General features: G+C 51.2%; 1 protein-coding gene across 2 annotated transcripts in view; it reads left to right on the top strand.

Annotated features, from left to right (window-relative positions):
• Nucleotides 1–17,358, top strand: part of them6 (thioesterase superfamily member 6) — a 27,467-nt gene extending 10,109 nt beyond the window's left edge. Inside the window, exons 4-5 of one of the 2 annotated variants that reach the window (XM_055882422.1) lie at nucleotides 9,239–9,329; nucleotides 16,407–17,358. In XM_055882422.1, coding sequence (XP_055738397.1) covers nucleotides 9,239–9,329; nucleotides 16,407–16,529 — 214 coding nt within the window. In that variant the 3' untranslated portion in view covers nucleotides 16,530–17,358. The other variant, XM_055882421.1, reaches the window with a different exon arrangement.
• The last annotated feature ends 4,379 nt before the right edge of the window (nucleotides 17,359–21,737 follow it).

The following is a 21,737-nucleotide window of genomic DNA, read 5'->3' on the forward strand; positions in this document are numbered from 1 at the left end:
GTTGTGTGTGACGGGGGGGACAGTTGTGTGTGACGAGGGGGGCAGCTGTGTGTGACGGGGGGGGACAGCTGTGTGTGACGGGGGGGACAGCTGTGTGTGACGGGGGGGACAGCTGTGTGTGACGGGGGGGGACAGCTGTGTGTGACGGGGGGGACAGCTGTGTGTGACGGGGGGGACAGCTGTGTGTGACGGGGGGGACAGCTGTGTGTGTGACGGGGGGACAGCTGTGTGTGTGACGGGGGGGACAGCTGTGTGTGACGGGGGGGACAGCTGTGTGTGACGGGGGGGACAGCTGTGTGTGACGGGGGGGACAGCTGTGTGTGACGGGGGGGACAGCTGTGTGTGTGACGGGGGGACAGCTGTGTGTGTGACGGGGGGGACAGCTGTGTGTGTGACGGGGGGACAGCTGTACTTTAAACTTACATTTACATTTAAGTCATTTAGCAGACGCTCTTATCCAGAGCGACTTACAAATTGGTGCATTCACCTTATGACATCACATGTTTTGGCTTGATGTGTCACATCCCGTGTTACAGCCTGTTTTGGCTTGATGTGTCACATCCCGTGTTACAGCCTGTTTTGGCTTGATGTGTTACAGCCTGTTTTGGCTTGGTGTGTTACATCCTGTGTTACAGCCTGTTTTGGCTTCATGTGTTACAGCCTGTTTTGGCTTCGTGTGTTACAGCGTGTTTTGGCTCGGTGTGTTACAGCCTGTTTTGGCTCGGTGTGTTACAGCCTGTTTTGGCTCGGTGTGTTACAGCCTGTTTTGGCTCGGTGTGTTACAGCCTGTTTTGGCTCGGTGTGTTACAGCCTGTTTTGGCTCGGTGTGTTACAGCCTGTTTTGGCTCGGTGTGTTACAGCCTGTTTTGGCTCGGTGTGTTACAGCCTGTTTTGGCTCGGTGTGTTACAGCCTGTTTTGGCTCGGTCTGTTACAGCCTGTTTTGGCTCGGTCTGTTACAGCCTGTTTTGGCTCGGTGTGTTACAGCCTGTTTTGGCTCGGTGTGTTACAGCCTGTTTTGGCTCGGTGTGTTACAGCCTGTTTTGCCTCGGTGTGTTACAGCCTGTTTTGCCTCGGTGTGTTACAGCCTGTTTTGCCTCGGTGTGTTACAGCCTGTTTTGCCTCGGTGTGTCACATCCCGTGTTACAGCCTGTTTTGGCTTGATGTGTTACAGCCTGTTTTGGCTTGGTGTGTTACAGCCTGTTTTGGCTTGGTGTGTTACATCCTGTGTTACAGCCTGTTTTGGCTTGGCGTGTTACAGCCTGTTTTGGCTTGGCGTGTTACAGCCTGTTTTGGCTTGGCGTGTTACAGCCTGTTTTGGCTTGGCGTGTTACAGCCTGTTTGGGCTTGGCGTGTTACAGCCTGTTTGGGCTTGGCGTGTTACAGCCTGTTTGGGCTTGGCGTGTTACAGCCTGTTTGGGCTTGGCGTGTTACAGCCTGTTTGGGCTTGGCGTGTTACAGCCTGTTTGGGCTTGGCGTGTTACAGCCTGTTTTGGCTTGGCGTGTTACAGCCTGTTTTGGCTTGGCGTGTTACAGCCTGTTTTGGCTTGGTGTGTCACATCCCGTGTTACAGCCTGTTTTGGCTTGATGTGTTACAGCCTGTTTTGGCTTGGTGTGTTACATCCTGTGTTACAGCCTGTTTTGGCTTGGCGTGTTACATCCTGTGTTACAGCCTGTTTTGGCTTGGCGTGTTACAGCCTGTTTTGGCTCGGCGTGTTACAGCCTGTTTTGGCTCGGCGTGTTACAGCCTGTTTTGGCTCGGCGTGTTACAGCCTGTTTTGGCTCGGCGTGTTACAGCCTGTTTTGGCTCGGCGTGTTACAGCCTGTTTTGGCTCGGTGTGTTACAGCCTGTTTTGGCTCGGTGTGTTACAGCCTGTTTTGGCTCGGTGTGTTACAGCCTGTTTTGGCTCGGTGTGTTACAGCCTGTTTTGGCTCGGTGTGTTACAGCCTGTTTTGGCTCGGTGTGTTACAGCCTGTTTTGGCTCGGTGTGTTACAGCCTGTTTTGGCTCGGTGTGTTACAGCCTGTTTTGGCTCGGTGTGTTACAGCCTGTTTTGGCTCGGTGTGTTACAGCCTGTTTTGGCTCGGTGTGTTACAGCCTGTTTTGGCTCGGTGTGTTACAGCCTGTTTTGGCTCGGTGTGTCACATCCCGTGTTACAGCCTGTTTTGGCTCGATGTGTTACAGCCTGTGTTACAGCCTGTTTGGGCTTGGCGTGTTACAGCCTGTTTGGGCTTGGCGTGTTACAGCCTGTTTGGGCTTGGCGTGTTACAGCCTGTTTGGGCTTGGCGTGTTACAGCCTGTTTGGGCTTGGCGTGTTACAGCCTGTTTGGGCTTGGCGTGTTACAGCCTGTTTTGGCTTGGTGTGTCACATCCCGTGTTACAGCCTGTTTTGGCTTGATGTGTTACAGCCTGTTTTGGCTTGGTGTGTTACATCCTGTGTTACAGCCTGTTTTGGCTTGGCGTGTTACATCCTGTGTTACAGCCTGTTTTGGCTTGGCGTGTTACATCCTATTTTGGCTTGGCGTGTTACAGCCTGTTTTGGCTTGGCGTGTTACAGCCTGTTTTGGCTTGGCGTGTTACAGCCTGTTTTGGCTTGACGTGTTACAGCCTGTTTTGGCTTGACGTGTTACAGCCTGTTTTGGCTTGGCGTGTTACAGCCTGTTTTGGCTTGGCGTGTTACAGCCTGTTTTGGCTTGGCGTGTTACAGCCTGTTTTGGCTTGGCGTGTTACAGCCTGTTTTGGCTTGGCGTGTTACAGCCCGTGTTACAGCCTGTTTTGGCTTGGTGTGTCGTGTCCCGTGTTACAGCCTGTTTTGGCTTGGCGTGTTACATCCCGTGTTACAGCCTGTTTTGGCTTGGTGTGTTACAGCCTGTTTTGGCTTGGCGTGTTACGGCCTGTTTTGGCTTGGCGTGTTACGGCCTGTTTTGGCTTGGCGTGTTACGGCCTGTTTTGGCTTGGCGTGTTACGGCCTGTTTTGGCTTGGCGTGTTACGGCCTGTTTTGGCTTGGCGTGTTACGGCCTGTTTTGGCTTGGCGTGTTACGGCCTGTTTTGGCTTGGCGTGTTACGGCCTGTTTTGGCTTGGCGTGTTACAGCCTGTTTTGGCTTGGCGTGTTACAGCCTGTTTTGGCTTGGCGTGTTACAGCCTGTTTTGGCTTGGCGTGTTACATCCCGTGTTACAGCCTGTTTTGGCTTGGCGTGTTACAGCCTGTTTTGGCTTGGCGTGTTACAGCCTGTTTTGGCTTGGCGTGTTACAGCCTGTTTTGGCTTGGCGTGTTACAGCCTGTTTTGGCTTGGTGTGTCACATCCCGTGTTACAGCCTGTTTTGGCTTGATGTGTTACAGCCTGTTTGGGCTTGGCGTGTTACAGCCTGTTTGGGCTTGGCGTGTTACAGCCTGTTTGGGCTTGGCGTGTTACAGCCTGTTTGGGCTTGGCGTGTTACAGCCTGTTTGGGCTTGGCGTGTTACAGCCTGTTTGGGCTTGGCGTGTTACAGCCTGTTTTGGCTTGGCGTGTTACAGCCTGTTTTGGCTTGGTGTGTTACAGCCTGTTTTGGCTTGGTGTGTTACAGCCTGTTTTGGCTTGGTGTGTCACATCCCGTGTTACAGCCTGTTTTGGCTTGATGTGTTACAGCCTGTTTTGGCTTGGTGTGTTACATCCTGTGTTACAGCCTGTTTTGGCTTGGCGTGTTACATCCTGTGTTACAGCCTGTTTTGGCTTGGCGTGTTACAGCCTGTTTTGGCTTGGCGTGTTACAGCCTGTTTTGGCTTGGCGTGTTACAGCCTGTTTTGGCTTGGCGTGTTACAGCCTGTTTTGGCTTGGCGTGTTACAGCCTGTTTTGGCTTGGCGTGTTACAGCCTGTTTTGGCTTGGCGTGTTACAGCCTGTTTTGGCTTGGCGTGTTACAGCCTGTTTTGGCTTGGCGTGTTACAGCCTGTTTTGGCTTGGCGTGTTACAGCCTGTTTTGGCTTGGCGTGTTACAGCCTGTTTTGGCTTGGCGTGTTACAGCCTGTTTTGGCTTGGCGTGTTACAGCCTGTTTTGGCTTGGCGTGTTACAGCCTGTTTTGGCTTGGCGTGTTACAGCCTGTTTTGGCTTGGCGTGTTACAGCCTGTTTTGGCTTGGCGTGTTACAGCCTGTTTTGGCTTGGCATGTTACATCCCGTGTTACAGCCTGTTTTGGCTTGGCGTGTTACAGCCTGTTTTGGCTTGGCGTGTTACAGCCTGTTTTGGCTTGGCGTGTTACAGCCTGTTTTGGCTTGGCGTGTTACGGCCTGTTTTGGCTTGGCGTGTTACGGCCTGTTTTGGCTTGGCGTGTTACATCCCGTGTTACAGCCTGTTTTGGCTTGGCGTGTTACATCCCGTGTTACAGCCTGTTTTGGCTTGGCGTGTTATGGCCTGTTTTGGCTTGGCGTGTTACGGCCTGTTTTGGCTTGGCGTGTTACGGCCTGTTTTGGCTTGGCGTGTTACGGCCTGTTTTGGCTTGGCGTGTTACGGCCTGTTTTGGCTTGGCGTGTCACATCCCGTGTTACAGCCTGTTTTGGCTTGGCGTGTCACATCCCGTGTTACAGCCTGTTTTGGCTTGGCGTGTTTCAGCCTGTTTTGGCTTGGCGTGTTTCAGCCTGTTTTGGCTTGGCGTGTTTCAGCCTGTTTTGGCTTGGCGTGTTTCAGCCTGTTTTGGCTTGGCGTGTTACAGCCTGTTTTGGCTTGGCGTGTTACAGCCTGTTTTGGCTTGGCGTGTTACAGCCTGTTTTGGCTTGGCGTGTTACATCCCGTGTTACAGCCTGTTTTGGCTTGGCGTGTTACAGCCTGTTTTGGCTTGGCGTGTTACAGCCTGTTTTGGCTTGGCGTGTTACAGCCTGTTTTGGCTTGGCGTGTTACAGCCTGTTTTGGCTTGGCGTGTTACAGCCTGTTTTGGCTTGGCGTGTTACAGCCTGTTTTGGCTTGGCGTGTTACAGCCTGTTTTGGCTTGGCGTGTTACAGCCTGTTTTGGCTTGGCGTGTTACAGCCTGTTTTGGCTTGGCGTGTTACAGCCTGTTTTGGCTTGGCGTGTTACATCCCGTGTTACAGCCTGTTTTGGCTTGGCGTGTTACATCCCGTGTTACAGCCTGTTTTGGCTTGGCGTGTTACATCCCGTGTTACAGCCTGTTTTGGCTTGGCGTGTTACATCCCGTGTTACAGCCTGTTTTGGCTTGGCGTGTTACAGCCTGTTTGGGCTTGGCGTGTTACAGCCTGTTTGGGCTTGGCGTGTTACAGCCTGTTTGGGCTTGGCGTGTTACAGCCTGTTTGGGCTTGGCGTGTTACAGCCTGTTTGGGCTTGGCGTGTTACAGCCTGTTTGGGCTTGGCGTGTTACAGCCTGTTTGGGCTTGGCGTGTTACAGCCTGTTTGGGCTTGGTGTGTTACAGCCTGTTTTGGCTTGGTGTGTTACAGCCTGTTTTGGCTTGGTGTGTTACAGCCTGTTTTGGCTTGGTGTGTTACAGCCTGTTTTGGCTTGGTGTGTCACATCCCGTGTTACAGCCTGTTTTGGCTTGATGTGTTACAGCCTGTTTTGGCTTGGTGTGTTACATCCTGTGTTACAGCCTGTTTTGGCTTGGCGTGTTACATCCTGTGTTACAGCCTGTTTTGGCTTGGCGTGTTACATCCTGTGTTACAGCCTGTTTTGGCTTGGCGTGTTACAGCCTGTTTTGGCTTGGCGTGTTACAGCCTGTTTTGGCTTGGCGTGTTACAGCCTGTTTTGGCTTGGCGTGTTACAGCCTGTTTTGGCTTGGCGTGTTACAGCCTGTTTTGGCTTGGCGTGTTACAGCCTGTTTTGGCTTGGCGTGTTACAGCCTGTTTTGGCTTGGCGTGTTACAGCCTGTTTTGGCTTGGCGTGTTACAGCCTGTTTTGGCTTGGCGTGTTACAGCCTGTTTTGGCTTGGCGTGTTACAGCCTGTTTTGGCTTGGCGTGTTACAGCCTGTTTTGGCTTGGCGTGTTACAGCCTGTTTTGGCTTGGCGTGTTACAGCCTGTTTTGGCTTGGCGTGTTACAGCCTGTTTTGGCTTGGCGTGTTACAGCCTGTTTTGGCTTGGCGTGTTACAGCCTGTTTTGGCTTGGCGTGTTACAGCCTGTTTTGGCTTGGCGTGTTACAGCCTGTTTTGGCTTGGCGTGTTACAGCCTGTTTTGGCTTGGCGTGTTACGGCCTGTTTTGGCTTGGCGTGTTACGGCCTGTTTTGGCTTGGCGTGTTACGGCCTGTTTTGGCTTGGCGTGTTACATCCCGTGTTACAGCCTGTTTTGGCTTGGCGTGTTACATCCCGTGTTACAGCCTGTTTTGGCTTGGCGTGTTACAGCCTGTTTTGGCTTGGCGTGTTACGGCCTGTTTTGGCTTGGCGTGTTACGGCCTGTTTTGGCTTGGCGTGTTACGGCCTGTTTTGGCTTGGCGTGTTACGGCCTGTTTTGGCTTGGCGTGTCACATCCCGTGTTACAGCCTGTTTTGGCTTGGCGTGTCACATCCCGTGTTACAGCCTGTTTTGGCTTGGCGTGTTTCAGCCTGTTTTGGCTTGGCGTGTTTCAGCCTGTTTTGGCTTGGCGTGTTTCAGCCTGTTTTGGCTTGGCGTGTTTCAGCCTGTTTTGGCTTGGCGTGTTTCAGCCTGTTTTGGCTTGGCGTGTTTCAGCCTGTTTTGGCTTGGCGTGTTACAGCCTGTTTTGGCTTGGCGTGTTACAGCCTGTTTTTGCTTCATGTGTTACAGCCTGTTTTGGCTTGGCGTGTTACAGCCTGTTTTGGCTTGGCGTGTTACAGCCTGTTTTGGCTTTTTCGTGTTACAGCCTGTTTTGGCTTTTTCGTGTTACAGCCTGTTTTGGCTTGGCGTGTTACAGCCTGTTTTGGCTTGGCGTGTTACATCCCGTGTTACAGCCTGTTTTGGCTTGGCGTGTTACAGCCTGTTTTGGCTTGGCGTGTTACAGCCTGTTTTGGCTTGGCGTGTTACAGCCTGTTTTGGCTTGGCGTGTTACAGCCTGTTTTGGCTTGGCGTGTTACAGCCTGTTTTGGCTTGGCGTGTTACAGCCTGTTTTGGCTTGGCGTGTTACAGCCTGTTTTGGCTTGGCGTGTTACAGCCTGTTTTGGCTTGGCGTGTTACAGCCTGTTTTGGCTTGGCGTGTTACAGCCTGTTTTGGCTTGGCGTGTTACAGCCTGTTTTGGCTTGGCGTGTTACAGCCTGTTTTGGCTTGGCGTGTTACAGCCTGTTTTGGCTTGGCGTGTTACAGCCTGTTTTGGCTTGGCGTGTTACAGCCTGTTTTGGCTTGGCATGTTACAGCCTGTTTTGGCTTGGCATGTTACATCCCGTGTTACAGCCTGTTTTGGCTTGGCGTGTTACAGCCTGTTTTGGCTTGGCGTGTTACAGCCTGTTTTGGCTTGGCGTGTTACGGCCTGTTTTGGCTTGGCGTGTTACGGCCTGTTTTGGCTTGGCGTGTTACATCCCGTGTTACAGCCTGTTTTGGCTTGGCGTGTTACATCCCGTGTTACAGCCTGTTTTGGCTTGGCGTGTTACAGCCTGTTTTGGCTTGGCGTGTTACGGCCTGTTTTGGCTTGGCGTGTTACGGCCTGTTTTGGCTTGGCGTGTTACGGCCTGTTTTGGCTTGGCGTGTTACGGCCTGTTTTGGCTTGGCGTGTCACATCCCGTGTTACAGCCTGTTTTGGCTTGGCGTGTCACATCCCGTGTTACAGCCTGTTTTGGCTTGGCGTGTTTCAGCCTGTTTTGGCTTGGCGTGTTTCAGCCTGTTTTGGCTTGGCGTGTTTCAGCCTGTTTTGGCTTGGCGTGTTTCAGCCTGTTTTGGCTTGGCGTGTTACAGCCTGTTTTGGCTTGGCGTGTTACAGCCTGTTTTTGCTTCATGTGTTACAGCCTGTTTTGGCTTGGCGTGTTACAGCCTGTTTTGGCTTGGCGTGTTACAGCCTGTTTTGGCTTTTTCGTGTTACAGCCTGTTTTGGCTTGGCGTGTTACAGCCTGTTTTGGCTTGGCGTGTTACAGCCTGTTTTGGCTTGGCGTGTTACATCCCGTGTTACAGCCTGTTTTGGCTTGGCGTGTTACAGCCTGTTTTGGCTTGGCGTGTTACAGCCTGTTTTGGCTTGGCGTGTTACAGCCTGTTTTGGCTTGGCGTGTTACAGCCTGTTTTGGCTTGGCGTGTTACAGCCTGTTTTGGCTTGGCGTGTTACAGCCTGTTTTGGCTTGGCGTGTTACAGCCTGTTTTGGCTTGGCGTGTTACAGCCTGTTTTGGCTTGGCGTGTTACAGCCTGTTTTGGCTTGGCGTGTTACAGCCTGTTTTGGCTTGGCGTGTTACAGCCTGTTTTGGCTTGGCGTGTTACAGCCTGTTTTGGCTTGGCGTGTTACAGCCTGTTTTGGCTTGGCATGTTACAGCCTGTTTTGGCTTGGCATGTTACATCCCGTGTTACAGCCTGTTTTGGCTTGGCGTGTTACAGCCTGTTTTGGCTTGGCGTGTTACAGCCTGTTTTGGCTTGGCGTGTTACGGCCTGTTTTGGCTTGGCGTGTTACGGCCTGTTTTGGCTTGGCGTGTTACGGCCTGTTTTGGCTTGGCGTGTTACATCCCGTGTTACAGCCTGTTTTGGCTTGGCGTGTTACATCCCGTGTTACAGCCTGTTTTGGCTTGGCGTGTTACAGCCTGTTTTGGCTTGGCGTGTTACGGCCTGTTTTGGCTTGGCGTGTTACGGCCTGTTTTGGCTTGGCGTGTTACGGCCTGTTTTGGCTTGGCGTGTTACGGCCTGTTTTGGCTTGGCGTGTCACATCCCGTGTTACAGCCTGTTTTGGCTTGGCGTGTCACATCCCGTGTTACAGCCTGTTTTGGCTTGGCGTGTTTCAGCCTGTTTTGGCTTGGCGTGTTTCAGCCTGTTTTGGCTTGGCGTGTTTCAGCCTGTTTTGGCTTGGCGTGTTTCAGCCTGTTTTGGCTTGGCGTGTTTCAGCCTGTTTTGGCTTGGCGTGTTTCAGCCTGTTTTGGCTTGGCGTGTTACAGCCTGTTTTGGCTTGGCGTGTTACAGCCTGTTTTTGCTTCATGTGTTACAGCCTGTTTTGGCTTGGCGTGTTACAGCCTGTTTTGGCTTGGCGTGTTACAGCCTGTTTTGGCTTGGCGTGTTACAGCCTGTTTTGGCTTGGCGTGTTACATCCCGTGTTACAGCCTGTTTTGGCTTGGCGTGTTACAGCCTGTTTTGGCTTGGCGTGTTACAGCCTGTATTAATCAGTCTATCACTCTTTCCTCTTCCAGGGACGGTCTGGTGGCAGCTGTCATGTTGTGTAAACAGAACGTCATGCGCAGCAGTCCTGACAAGATACTACAGTTCCTCTGCAAGAGAAAGGTAGGAGGAGGTGGAAGGGGTGTGGGGGAGATGAATGAGGAGGTGGAAGGAGGGGTGTGGGGGAGATGAATGAGGAGGTGGAAGGAGGGGTGTGGGGGAGATGAATGAGGAGGTGGAAGGAGGGGTGTGGGGGAGATGAATGAGGAGGTGGAAGGAGGGGTGTGGGGGAGATGAATGAGGAGGTGGAAGGAGGGGTGTGGGGGAGGTGAATGAGGAGGTGGAAGGAGGGGTGTGGGGGAGGTGAATGAGGAGGGGTGTGGGGGAGGTGAATGAGGGGTGGAAGGAGGGGTGTGGGGGAGATGAATGAGGAGGTGGAAGGAGGGGTGTGGGGGAGGTGAATGAGGAGGGGTGTGGGGGAGGTGAATGAGGGGTGGAAGGAGGGGTGTGGGGGAGATGAATGAGGGGTGGAAGGAGGGGTGTGGGGGAGATGAATGAGGAGGTGGAAGGAGGGGTGTGGGGGAGGTGAATGAGGAGGGGTGTGGGGGAGGTGAATGAGGAGGTGGAAGGAGGGGTGTGGGGGAGATGAATGAGGGGTGGAAGGAGGGGTGTGGGGGAGATGAATGAGGAGGGGTGTGGGGGAGGTGAATGAGGAGGGGTGTGGGGGAGGTGAATGAGGAGGGGTGTGGGGGAGGTGAATGAGGAGGGGTGTGGGGGAGGTGAATGAGGAGGGGTGTGGGGGAGGTGAATGAGGAGGGGTGTGGGGGAGGTGAATGAGGAGGGGTGTGGGGGAGGTGAATGAGGAGGGGTGTGGGGGAGGTGAATGAGGGGTGGAAGGAGGGGTGTGGGGGAGGTGAATGAGGAGGGGTGTGGGGGAGGTGAATGAGGAGGGGTGTGGGGGAGGTGAATGAGGAGGGGTGTGGGGGAGGTGAATGAGGAGGGGTGTGGGGGAGGTGAATGAGGAGGGGTGTGGGGGAGGTGAATGAGGAGGTGGAAGGAGGGGTGTGGGAGATGAATGAGGGGTGGAAGGAGGGGTGTGGGGGAGATGAATGAGGAGGGGTGTGGGGGAGGTGAATGAGGAGGGGTGTGGGGGAGGTGAATGAGGAGGGGTGTGGGGGAGGTGAATGAGGAGGGGTGTGGGGGAGGTGAATGAGGAGGGGTGTGGGGGAGGTGAATGAGGAGGGGTGTGGGGGAGGTGAATGAGGAGGGGTGTGGGGGAGGTGAATGAGGAGGGGTGTGGGGGAGGTGAATGAGGAGGTGGAAGGAGGGGTGTGGGGGAGATGAATGAGGAGGGGTGTGGGGGAGGTGAATGAGGAGGGGTGTGGGGGAGGTGGAAGGAGGAGGTGGGGGAGGTGAATGAGGAGGTGGAAGGAGGGGTGTGGGGGAGGTGAATGAGGAGGTGGAAGGAGGGGTGTGGGGGAGATGAATGAGGAGGTGGAAGGAGGGGTGTGGGGGAGATGAATGAGGAGGGGTGTGGGGGAGGTGAATGAGGAGGGGTGTGGGGGAGGTGAATGAGGAGGGGTGTGGGGGAGGTGAATGAGGAGGGGTGTGGGGGAGGTGAATGAGGAGGGGTGTGGGGGAGGTGAATGAGGAGGGGTGTGGGGGAGGTGAATGAGGAGGTGGAAGGAGGGGTGTGGGGGAGATGAATGAGGAGGGGTGTGGGGGAGGTGAATGAGGAGGGGTGTGGGGGAGGTGGAAGGAGGAGGTGGGGGAGGTGAATGAGGAGGTGGAAGGAGGGGTGTGGGGGAGGTGAATGAGGAGGTGGAAGGAGGGGTGTGGGGGAGATGAATGAGGAGGTGGAAGGAGGGGTGTGGGGGAGGTGAATGAGGAGGGGTGTGGGGGAGGTGAATGAGGAGGTGGAAGGAGGGGTGTGGGGGAGATGAATGAGGAGGGGTGTGGGGGAGGTGAATGAGGAGGTGGAAGGAGGGGTGTGGGGGAGGTGAATGAGGAGGGGTGTGGGGGAGGTGAATGAGGAGGGGTGTGGGGGAGGTGAATGAGGAGGGGTGTGGGGGAGGTGAATGAGGAGGTGGAAGGAGGGGTGTGGGGGAGATGAATGAGGGGTGTGGGGGAGGTGAATGAGGTGGAAGGAGGGGTGTGGGGGAGGTGAAGGAGGAGGGGTGTGGGGGAGGTGGAAGGAGGAGGTGGGGGAGGTGGAAGGAGGGGTGTGGGGGAGGGGTGTGGGGGAGGTGAATGAGGAGGTGGAAGGAGGGGTGTGGGGGAGGTGAATGAGGAGGTGGAAGGAGGGGTGTGGGGGAGATGAATGAGGAGGTGGAAGGAGGGGTGTGGGGGAGATGAATGAGGAGGTGGAAGGAGGGGTGTGGGGGAGGTGAATGAGGAGGTGGAAGGAGGGGTGTGGGGGAGATGAATGAGGAGGTGGAAGGAGGGGTGTGGGGGAGGTGAATGAGGTGGAAGGAGGGGTGTGGGGGAGGTGAATGAGGAGGTGGAAGGAGGGGTGTGGGGGAGATGAATGAGGAGGTGGAAGGAGGGGTGTGGGGGAGGTGAATGAGGTGGAAGGAGGGGTGAGGGGGAGATGAAGGAGGGGTGTGGGGGAGGTGAATGAGGAGGTGGAAGGAGGGGTGTGGGGGAGATGAATGAGGAGGGGTGTGGGGGAGGTGAATGAGGAGGTGGAAGGAGGGGTGTGGGGGAGATGAATGAGGAGGGGTGTGGGGGAGGTGAATGAGGAGGGGTGTGGGGGAGGTGAATGAGGAGGGGTGTGGGGGAGGTGAATGAGGAGGGGTGTGGGGGAGGTGAATGAGGAGGGGTGTGGGGGAGGTGAATGAGGTGGAAGGAGGGGTGTGGGGGAGATGAATGAGGAGGTGGAAGGAGGGGTGTGGGGGAGGTGAATGAGGAGGTGGAAGGAGGGGTGTGGGAGAGATGAATGAGGAGGTGGAAGGAGGGGTGTGGGGGAGATGAATGAGGAGGTGGAAGGAGGGGTGTGGGGGAGATGAATGAGGAGGTGGAAGGAGGGGTGTGGGGGAGATGAATGAGGAGATGGAAGCAGGGGTGTGGGGGAGATGAATGAGGTGGAAGGAGGGGTGTGGGGGAGGTGAATGAGGAGGTGGAAGGAGGGGTGTGGGGGAGATGAATGAGGAGGTGGAAGGAGGGGTGTGGGGGAGATGAATGAGGAGGTGGAAGGAGGGGTGTGGGGGAGATGAATGAGGAGGTGGAAGGAGGGGTGTGGGGGAGATGAATGAGGAGGTGGAGGGAGGGGTGTGGGGGAGATGAATGAGGAGGTGGAAGGAGGGGTGTGGGGGAGATGAATGAGGAGGGGTGTGGGGGAGGTGAATGAGGAGGTGGAAGGAGGGGTGTGGGGGAGGTGAATGAGGAGGGGTGTGGGGGAGGTGAATGAGGAGGGGTGTGGGGGAGGTGAATGAGGAGGGGTGTGGGGGAGGTGAATGAGGAGGTGGAAGGAGGGGTGTGGGGGAGATGAATGAGGAGGGGTGTGGGGGAGGTGAATGAGGTGGAAGGAGGGGTGTGGGGGAGGTGAAGGAGGAGGGGTGTGGGGGAGGTGGAAGGAGGAGGTGGGGGAGGTGGAAGGAGGGGTGTGGGGGAGGGGTGTGGGGGAGGTGAATGAGGAGGTGGAAGGAGGGGTGTGGGGGAGGTGAATGAGGAGGTGGAAGGAGGGGTGTGGGGGAGATGAATGAGGAGGTGGAAGGAGGGGTGTGGGGGAGGTGAATGAGGAGGTGGAAGGAGGGGTGTGGGGGAGGTGAATGAGGAGGTGGAAGGAGGGGTGTGGGGGAGATGAATGAGGAGGTGGAAGGAGGGGTGTGGGGGAGGTGAATGAGGTGGAAGGAGGGGTGTGGGGGAGGTGAATGAGGAGGTGGAAGGAGGGGTGTGGGGGAGATGAATGAGGAGGTGGAAGGAGGGGTGTGGGGGAGATGAAGGAGGGGTGTGGGGGAGGTGAATGAGGAGGTGGAAGGAGGGGTGTGGGGGAGATGAATGAGGAGGGGTGTGGGGGAGGTGAATGAGGAGGTGGAAGGAGGGGTGTGGGGGAGATGAATGAGGAGGGGTGTGGGGGAGGTGAATGAGGAGGGGTGTGGGGGAGGTGAATGAGGAGGGGTGTGGGGGAGGTGAATGAGGAGGGGTGTGGGGGAGGTGAATGAGGAGGGGTGTGGGGGAGGTGAATGAGGAGGGGTGTGGGGGAGGTGAATGAGGAGGTGGAAGGAGGGGTGTGGGGGAGATGAATGAGGAGGTGGAAGGAGGGGTGTGGGGGAGGTGAATGAGGAGGTGGAAGGAGGGGTGTGGGAGAGATGAATGAGGAGGTGGAAGGAGGGGTGTGGGGGAGATGAATGAGGAGGTGGAAGGAGGGGTGTGGGGGAGATGAATGAGGAGGTGGAAGGAGGGGTGTGGGGGAGATGAATGAGGAGATGGAAGCAGGGGTGTGGGGGAGATGAATGAGGAGGTGGAAGGAGGGGTGTGGGGGAGGTGAATGAGGAGGTGGAAGGAGGGGTGTGGGGGAGATGAATGAGGAGGTGGAAGGAGGGGTGTGGGGGAGATGAATGAGGAGGTGGAAGGAGGGGTGTGGGGGAGATGAATGAGGAGGTGGAAGGAGGGGTGTGGGGGAGATGAATGAGGAGGTGGAAGGAGGGGTGTGGGGGAGATGAATGAGGAGGTGGAGGGAGGGGTGTGGGGGAGATGAATGAGGAGGTGGAAGGAGGGGTGTGGGGGAGATGAATGAGGAGGTGGAAGGACGAGCGACTGATGTAGAAATTCAGAATTTTCATGGAGGGCTGATTTTAGTCCTCATAAGGAAATGAGGACTTGGAGGCATGGCTTTCATGTGGCTTTCATGTGTGTGTTTGAACGTGGGAAGAGTTTGGACATCTGCCAAAACACTACAGTTACAGGCACTCAGCCTTCTAGATAATTTTAAACCGTCTAGTCAGGAAGTAGCCTGTAACTTTAAACCGTCTAGTCAGGAAGTAGCCTGTAACTTTAAACCGTCTAGTCAGGAAGTAGCCTGTAACTTTAAACCGTCTAGTCAGGAAGTAGCCTGTAACTTTAAACCGTCTAGTCAGGAAGTAGCCTGTAACTTTAAACCGTCTAGTCAGGAAGTAGCCTGTAACTTTAAACCGTCTAGTCAGGAAGTAGCCTGTAACTTTAAACCGTCTAGTCAGGAAGTAGCCTGTAACTTTAAACCGTCTAGTCAGGAAGTAGCCTGTAACTTTAAACCGTCTAGTCAGGAAGTAGCCTGTAACTTTAAACCGTCTAGTCAGGAAGTAGCCTGTAACTTTAAACCGTCTAGTCAGGAAGTAGCCTGTAACTTTAAACCGTCTAGTCAGGAAGTAGCCTGTAACTTTAAACCGTCTAGTCAGGAAGTAGCCTGTAACTTTAAACCGTCTAGTCAGGAAGTAGCCTGTAACTTTAAACCGTCTAGTCAGGAAGTAGCCTGTAACTTTAAACTAGCTAACCAAATTCCTCCTTGTCGTTCGCGCGTTCAGTACACAATCTAAACTCACGACGCGCGTGCAAGTCCAGCGGAAAGTACGGACGAAAAGTCCAAAAAGTTCCGTTACAGTCCGTAGAAACAAGTCAAACAATGTATAGAATCAATCTTTAGGATGTTTTTAACATAAATCTTCAATAATGTTCCAACCGGAGAATTCCTTTGTCTTCAGAAATGCAATGGAGCGCAAGCTAACTCTCACATGAGCGTGCATGTTCAGCTCGTGGCACTCTGGTAGAGACCTTACTCAATCTCCTCTCATTCACCCCCACTTCACAGTAGAAGCATCAAACAAGGTTCTAAAGACTGTTGACATCTAGTGGAAGCCTTAGGAAGTGCAACATGACCCCATTTCCACTGTATCTTGGATAGGCAAAGAGTTGAAAACCTACAAACCTCAGATTTCCCACTTCCTGGTTGGATTTTTTCTCTGGTTTTTGCCTGCCATATGAGGTCTGTTATACTCACAGACATCATTCAAACAGTTTTAGAAACTTCAGAGTGTTTCCCATCCAAATCTACTAATAATATGCATATCCTAGGATCTGGGCCTGAGTAGCAGGCAGTTTTCTCTGGGAACGCTTTTCATCCGGATGTGAAAATACTGCCCCCTACCCCAAAGAAGTTAAACTGTTTAACCAGGTCTAACCAGGAAGTAGCCTGTAACTTTAAACCGTCTAACCAGGAAGTAGCCTGTAACTTTTTAAACCATCTAACCAGGAAGTAGCCTAGACAAGCTAGCCAACTTTTTTCTTCAGCCGGTTTGACTTGGGATAGCCTCTCTTGGGCTAGTTAGGGAGCGTCAATAAAGTACACTATGTAAATGGGACAATATTTTCATGTTGCACACCGTTTAGTTTTCTCAATAAATGCTTTCAATATTTGTATATGAATTTCTACAATTCAAAGTTGGTATCACATTTTTAAGTAATTTAATTTTAACATGTACATTGTGTAATTTACTGATGGCTATATCCAAAGTCAAAGCAACATACCACGGTCAGTGTGCGTTCCATAGCCAGGTGTTGGGCATTATGATCGGGTTTCCTGCAGCTAGGGGGCCTTTAATGCATGGGATATCACTCAGTCCTCTTCTCTCTGTGTGTTCAGGTGGAGTGTCCCGACTCAGTCCTCTTCTCTCTGTGTGTTCAGGTGGAGTGTCCCGACTCGGTCCTCTTCTCTCTGTGTTCAGGTGGAGTGTCCCGACTCGGTCCTCTTCTCTCTGTGTTCAGGTGGAGTGTCCCGACTCGGTCCTCTTCTCTCTGTGTGTTCAGGTGGAGTGTCCCGACTCGGTCCTCTTCTCTCTGTGTGTTCAGGTGGAGTGTCCCGACTCGATCCTCTTCTCTCTGTGTGTTCAGGTGGAGTGTCCCGACTTAGTCCTCTTCTCTCTGTGTGTTCAGGTGGAGTGTCCCGACTTAGTCCTCTTCTCTCTGTGTGTTCAGGTGGAGTGTCCCGACTCGATCCTCTTCTCTCTGTGTGTTCAGGTGGAGTGTCCCGACTTAGTCCTCTTCTCTCTGTGTGTTCAGGTGGAGTGTCCCGACTTAGTCCTCTTCTCTCTGTGTGTTCAGGTGGAGTGTCCCGACTCGGTCCTCTTCTCTCTGTGTGTTCAGGTGGAGTGTCCCGACTCGGTCCTCTTCTCTCTGTGTGTTCAGGTGGAGTGTCCCGACTCAGTCCTCTTCTCTCTGTGTGTTCAGGTGGAGTGTCCCGACTACCCTGAGGATCTGCAGCATTGGATCAGCTTCATCTCAGCCAGCAGCCAGGCCCTGAGAGCCCAGAGTGGACTAGAGGACAAGACTGGAGCACAGGAAGACAAGTGATTGAGTGGTATGCTGTGGTCGACGATATGGGAGCATGAAGGCTCTCTCTGACAGATCCGGGGTGTATTCATTAGTGTCAACTGTAGGAAAACGTTTCCCATTTGAAAATCTGAGTTACTATTAGACAAATGTAGGTAGGTTTGTTCTGTTTGGTTCCTAGTGAATACACCCCAGCTTCATACTGCTGGACGCTCCATCTCTTCCACTCTGACCTCCTGCTGACTACGGCTGCGTTTACACAGGCAGCTCAATTCTGATTTATTTATTTTTTTGACACTAATTGGTCTTTTGACCAGCTGATCTGATTTGTCAAAAAGATCAGATTTGGGCTGCCTGTGTAAACACAGCCTATGAAACTTCACTGGTGCCTTCTCTCTTCTAGGCCCAGTCCCAAATGGATTCTACACATTTACATTTAAGTCATTTAGCAGATGCTCTTCTCCAGAGCGACTTACAAATTGGTGCATTCACCTTATGATATCCAGTGGAACAACCACTACACCATATGCACTTGTGGAGATCTGAGAGAATTTGATTGGTATAAGCAACACGGTGAAACTTCTACCGAGCCTATCAAAAGGGCAAGTTGGATCCATTTCCATATTGATTGCATCTGACCAATCATCTCACGTCTGTACTAGGACGTAGGGTCCCTTGTGGGACTGGGCCTAGAGTCAAATAGGACAGACCTGTCCATCGACCCTCTGCTGTCTCCTGTGGAGGGTGGCATGCACAACGGTCTGTTACTACTGACCATTCAATATAGGAATTGTTTATGTATAGGAAAGAGGTTCATCTATATTTTCTATGTTGTAAAATAAAAATCAATTTGAGTTTTTTGTTTGTTTGTTATAGGCCTACTTAATAAAGATCTCCTGATTTTAAATGGTAACTAAGGTTGATTGTGAAATATAGGGAATAGAAACCTGGTTACAATGTATTATAGTTTAAGATCTAATCGGGAGAATTTAAAGATTCTCTTAATGCAGACAGTGGGGTCTTTTCTCAACTCCTCGTGTCCTCTCATCTCCTTCTGTGGGAGAGAGAAGGCCAGACTCTCCTCGACCACTCACCTCCTTCTGTGGGAGAGAGAAGGCCAGACTCTCCTCGACCACTCACCTCCTTCTGTGGGAGAGAGAAGGCCAGACTCTCCTCGACCACTCACCTCCTTCTGTGGGAGAGAGAAGGCCAGACTCTCCTCGTGTCCTCTCATCTCCTTCTGTGGGAGAGAGAAGGCCAGACTCTCCTCGACCACTCACCTCCTTCTGTGGGAGAGAGAAGGCCAGACTCTCCTCGACCACTCACCTCCTTCTGTGGGAGAGAGAAGGCCAGACTCTCCTCGACCACTCACCTCCTTCTGTGGGAGAGAGAAGGCCAGACTCTCCTCGACCACTCACCTCCTTCTGTGGGAGAGAGAAGGCCAGACTCTCCTCGACCACTCACCTCCTTCTGTGGGAGAGAGAAGGCCAGACTCTCCTCGTGTCCTCTCACCTCCTTCTGTGGGAGAGAGAAGGCCAGACTCTCCTCGACCACTCACCTCCTTCTGTGGGAGAGAGAAGGCCAGACTCTCCTCGTGTCCTCTCATCTCCTTCTGTGGGAGAGAGAAGGCCAGACTCTCCTCGTGTCCTCTCATCTCCTTCTGTGGGAGAGAGAAGGCCAGACTCTCCTCGTGTCCTCTCACCTCCTTCTGTGGGAGAGAGAAGGCCAGACTCTCCTCGTGTCCTCTCATCTCCTTCTGTGGGAGAGAGAAGGCCAGACTCTCCTCGTGTCCTCTCATCTCCTTCTGTGGGAGAGAGAAGGCCAGACTCTCCTCGACCACTCATCGGTTTCTGGGTCACGGAGGAGAGGAGGAGGCGGATGGGACTTTTCCCCCAAATGATAAAAGGTCAGAGTTTTTGTTGTGTTTAAAAATCAGCCAAGCATGTGACATTATTTGGTTTGTGGAGTTCCTCCCAACCTAGTTCAGCTGGGATGTGTACTACCTTGTCAGAGCTTTTGTATCCAGGCCATTGCAGTCATTGTTTTCTCATGTAGACAGTGTCTGCAGACGGGAGCTGAGCTGTAGGATGTCTGGGGAAGATCACTGATTGTATAGCAGAAGATAATTACAAAGGAATAAAGTGTAGTAACTGTGGAGGAGAACATGACGGGACATCCTTGGAATGCCAAAATCAGGGCAGTGGTATAACGGGAGCCAGTGCTTGACTTGGGCAGGAGTTCATCGGAGCTGAGTACCGACACCTCAAATGTCCGATTGCTTGAGCTCCTGTTCCTCTTATAGAATAGATGTAGCACCTGTTCCTCTTATAGAATAGATGTAGATCCTGTTCCTCTTATAGAATAGATGTAGCTCCTGTTCCTCTTATAGAATAGATGTAGCTCCTGTTCCTCTTATAGAATAGATGTAGCTCCTGTTCCTCTTATAGAATAGATGTAACACCTGTTCCTCTTATAGAATAGATGTAACACCTGTTCCTCTTATAGAATAGATGTAGCTCCTGTTCCTCTTATAGAATAGATCCTGTTCCTCTTATAGAATAGATGTAGCTGCTGTTCCTCTTATAGAATAGATCCTGTTCCTCTTATAGAATAGATCCTGTTCCTCTTATAGAATAATGTAGCACCTGTTCCTCTTATAGAATAGATGTAGCTCCTGTTCCTCTTATAGAATAGATGTAGCTGCTGTTCCTCTTATAGAATAGATGTAGCTCCTGTTCCTCTTATAGAATAGATGTAGCTCCTGTTCCTCTTATAGAATAGATGTAGCTCCTGTTCCTCTTATAGAATAGATGTAGCTCCTGTTCCTCTTATAGAATAGATGTAGCTCCTGTTCCTCTTATAGAATAGATGTAGCTCCTGTTCCTCTTATAGAATAGATGTAGCTCCTGTTCCTCTTATAGAATAGATGTAGCTCCTGTTCCTCTTATAGAATAGATGTAGCACCTGTTCCTCTTATAGAATAGAGTAGATGTAGCACCTGTTCCTCTTATAGAATAGATGTAGCTCCTGTTCCTCTTATAGATGTAGCACCTGTTCCTCTTATAGAATAGATGTAGCTCCTGTTCCTCTTATAGAATAGATGTAGCACCTGTTCCTCTTATAGAATAGATGTAGCTCCTGTTCCTCTTATAGAATAGATGTAGCTCCTGTTCCTCTTATAGAATAGATGTAGCTCCTGTTCCTCTTATAGAATAGATGTAGCTCCTGTTCCTCTTATAGAATAGATGTAGCTCCTGTTCCTCTTATAGAATAGATGTAGCTCCTGTTCCTCTTATAGAATAGATGTAGCTCCTGTTCCTCTTATAGAATAGATGTAGCTCCTGTTCCTCTTATAGAATAGATGTAGCTCCTGTTCCTCTTATAGAATAGATGTAGCTCCTGTTCCTCTTATAGAATAGATGTAGCTCCTGTTCCTCTTATAGAATAGATGTAGCTCCTGTTCCTCTTATAGAATAGATGTAGCTCCTGTTCCTCTTATAGAATAGATGTAGCTCCTGTTCCTCTTATAGAATAGATGTAGCTCCTGTTCCTCTTATAGAATAGATGTAGCTCCTGTTCCTCTTATAGAATAGATGTAGCTCCTGTTCCTCTTATAGAATAGATGTAGCTCCTGTTCCTCTTATAGAATAGATGTAGCTCCTGTTCCTCTTATAGAATAGATGTAGCTCCTGTTCCTCTTATAGAATAGATGTAGCTCCTGTTCCTCTTATCGAATAGATGTAGCTCCTGTTCCTCTTATAGAATAGATGTAGCTCCTGTTCCTCTTATAGAATAGATGTAGCTCCTGTTCCTCTTATAGAATAGATGTAGCTCCTGTTCCTCTTATAGAATAGATGTAGCTCCTGTTCCTCTTATAGAATAGATGTAGCTCCTGTTCCTCTTATAGAATAGATGTAACACCTGTTCCTCTTATAGAATAGATGTAACACCTGTTCCTCTTATAGAATAGATGTAGCTCCTGTTCCTCTTATAGAATAGATGTAGCTCCTGTTCCTCTTATAGAATAGATCCTGTTCCTCTTATAGAATAGATGTAGCTGCTGTTCCTCTTATAGAATAGATGTAGCTCCTGTTCCTCTTATAGAATAGATGTAGCTCCTGTTCCTCTTATAGAATAGATGTAGCTCCTGTTCCTCTTATAGAATAGATGTAGCTCCTGTTCCTCTTATAGAATAGATGTAACACCTGTTCCTCTTATAGAATAGATGTAACACCTGTTCCTCTTATAGAATAGATGTAGCTCCTGTTCCTCTTATAGAATAGATCCTGTTCCTCTTATAGAATAGATGTAGCTGCTGTTCCTCTTATAGAATAGATCCTGTTCCTCTTATAGAATAGATCCTGTTCCTCTTATAGAATAGATGTAGCTCCTGTTCCTCTTATAGAATAGATGTAACACCTGTTCCTCTTATAGAATAGATGTAACACCTGTTCCTCTTATAGAATAGATGTAGCTCCTGTTCCTCTTATAGAATAGATCCTGTTCCTCTTATAGAATAGATGTAGCTGCTGTTCCTCTTATAGAATAGATCCTGTTCCTCTTATAGAATAGATGTAGCTGCTGTTCCTCTTATAGAATAGATGTAGCTCCTGTTCCTCTTATAGAATAGATGTAGCTCCTGTTCCTCTTATAGAATAGATGTAGCTCCTGTTCCTCTTATCGAATAGATGTAGCTCCTGTTCCTCTTATAGAATAGATGTAGCTCCTGTTCCTCTTATAGAATAGATGTAGCTCCTGTTCCTCTTATAGAATAGATGTAGCTCCTGTTCCTCTTATAGAATAGATGTAGCTCCTGTTCCTCTTATAGAATAGATGTAGCACCTGTTCCTCTTATAGATGTAGCACCTGTTGCTCTTATAGAATAGATGTAGCACCTGTTGCTCTTATAGAATAGATGTAGCACCTGTTGCTCTTATAGAATAGATGTAGATCCTGTTCCTCTTATAGAATAGATGTAGATCCTGTTCCTCTTATAGAATAGATGTAGCTCCTGTTCCTCTTATAGAATAGATGTAGATCCTGTTCCTCTTATAGAATAGATGTAGATCCTGTTCCTCTTATAGAATAGATGTAGCTCCTGTTCCTCTTATAGAATAGATCCTGTTCCTCTTATAGAATAGATCCTGTTCCTCTTATAGAATAGATCCTGTTCCTCTTATAGAATAGATCCTGTTCCTCTTATAGAATAGATCCTGTTCCTCTTATAGA

The sequence above is a fragment of the Salvelinus fontinalis genome, chromosome 26, assembly GCF_029448725.1.
Source record: "Salvelinus fontinalis isolate EN_2023a chromosome 26, ASM2944872v1, whole genome shotgun sequence".
Classification (NCBI taxonomy): Eukaryota; Metazoa; Chordata; class Actinopteri; order Salmoniformes; family Salmonidae; genus Salvelinus; species Salvelinus fontinalis.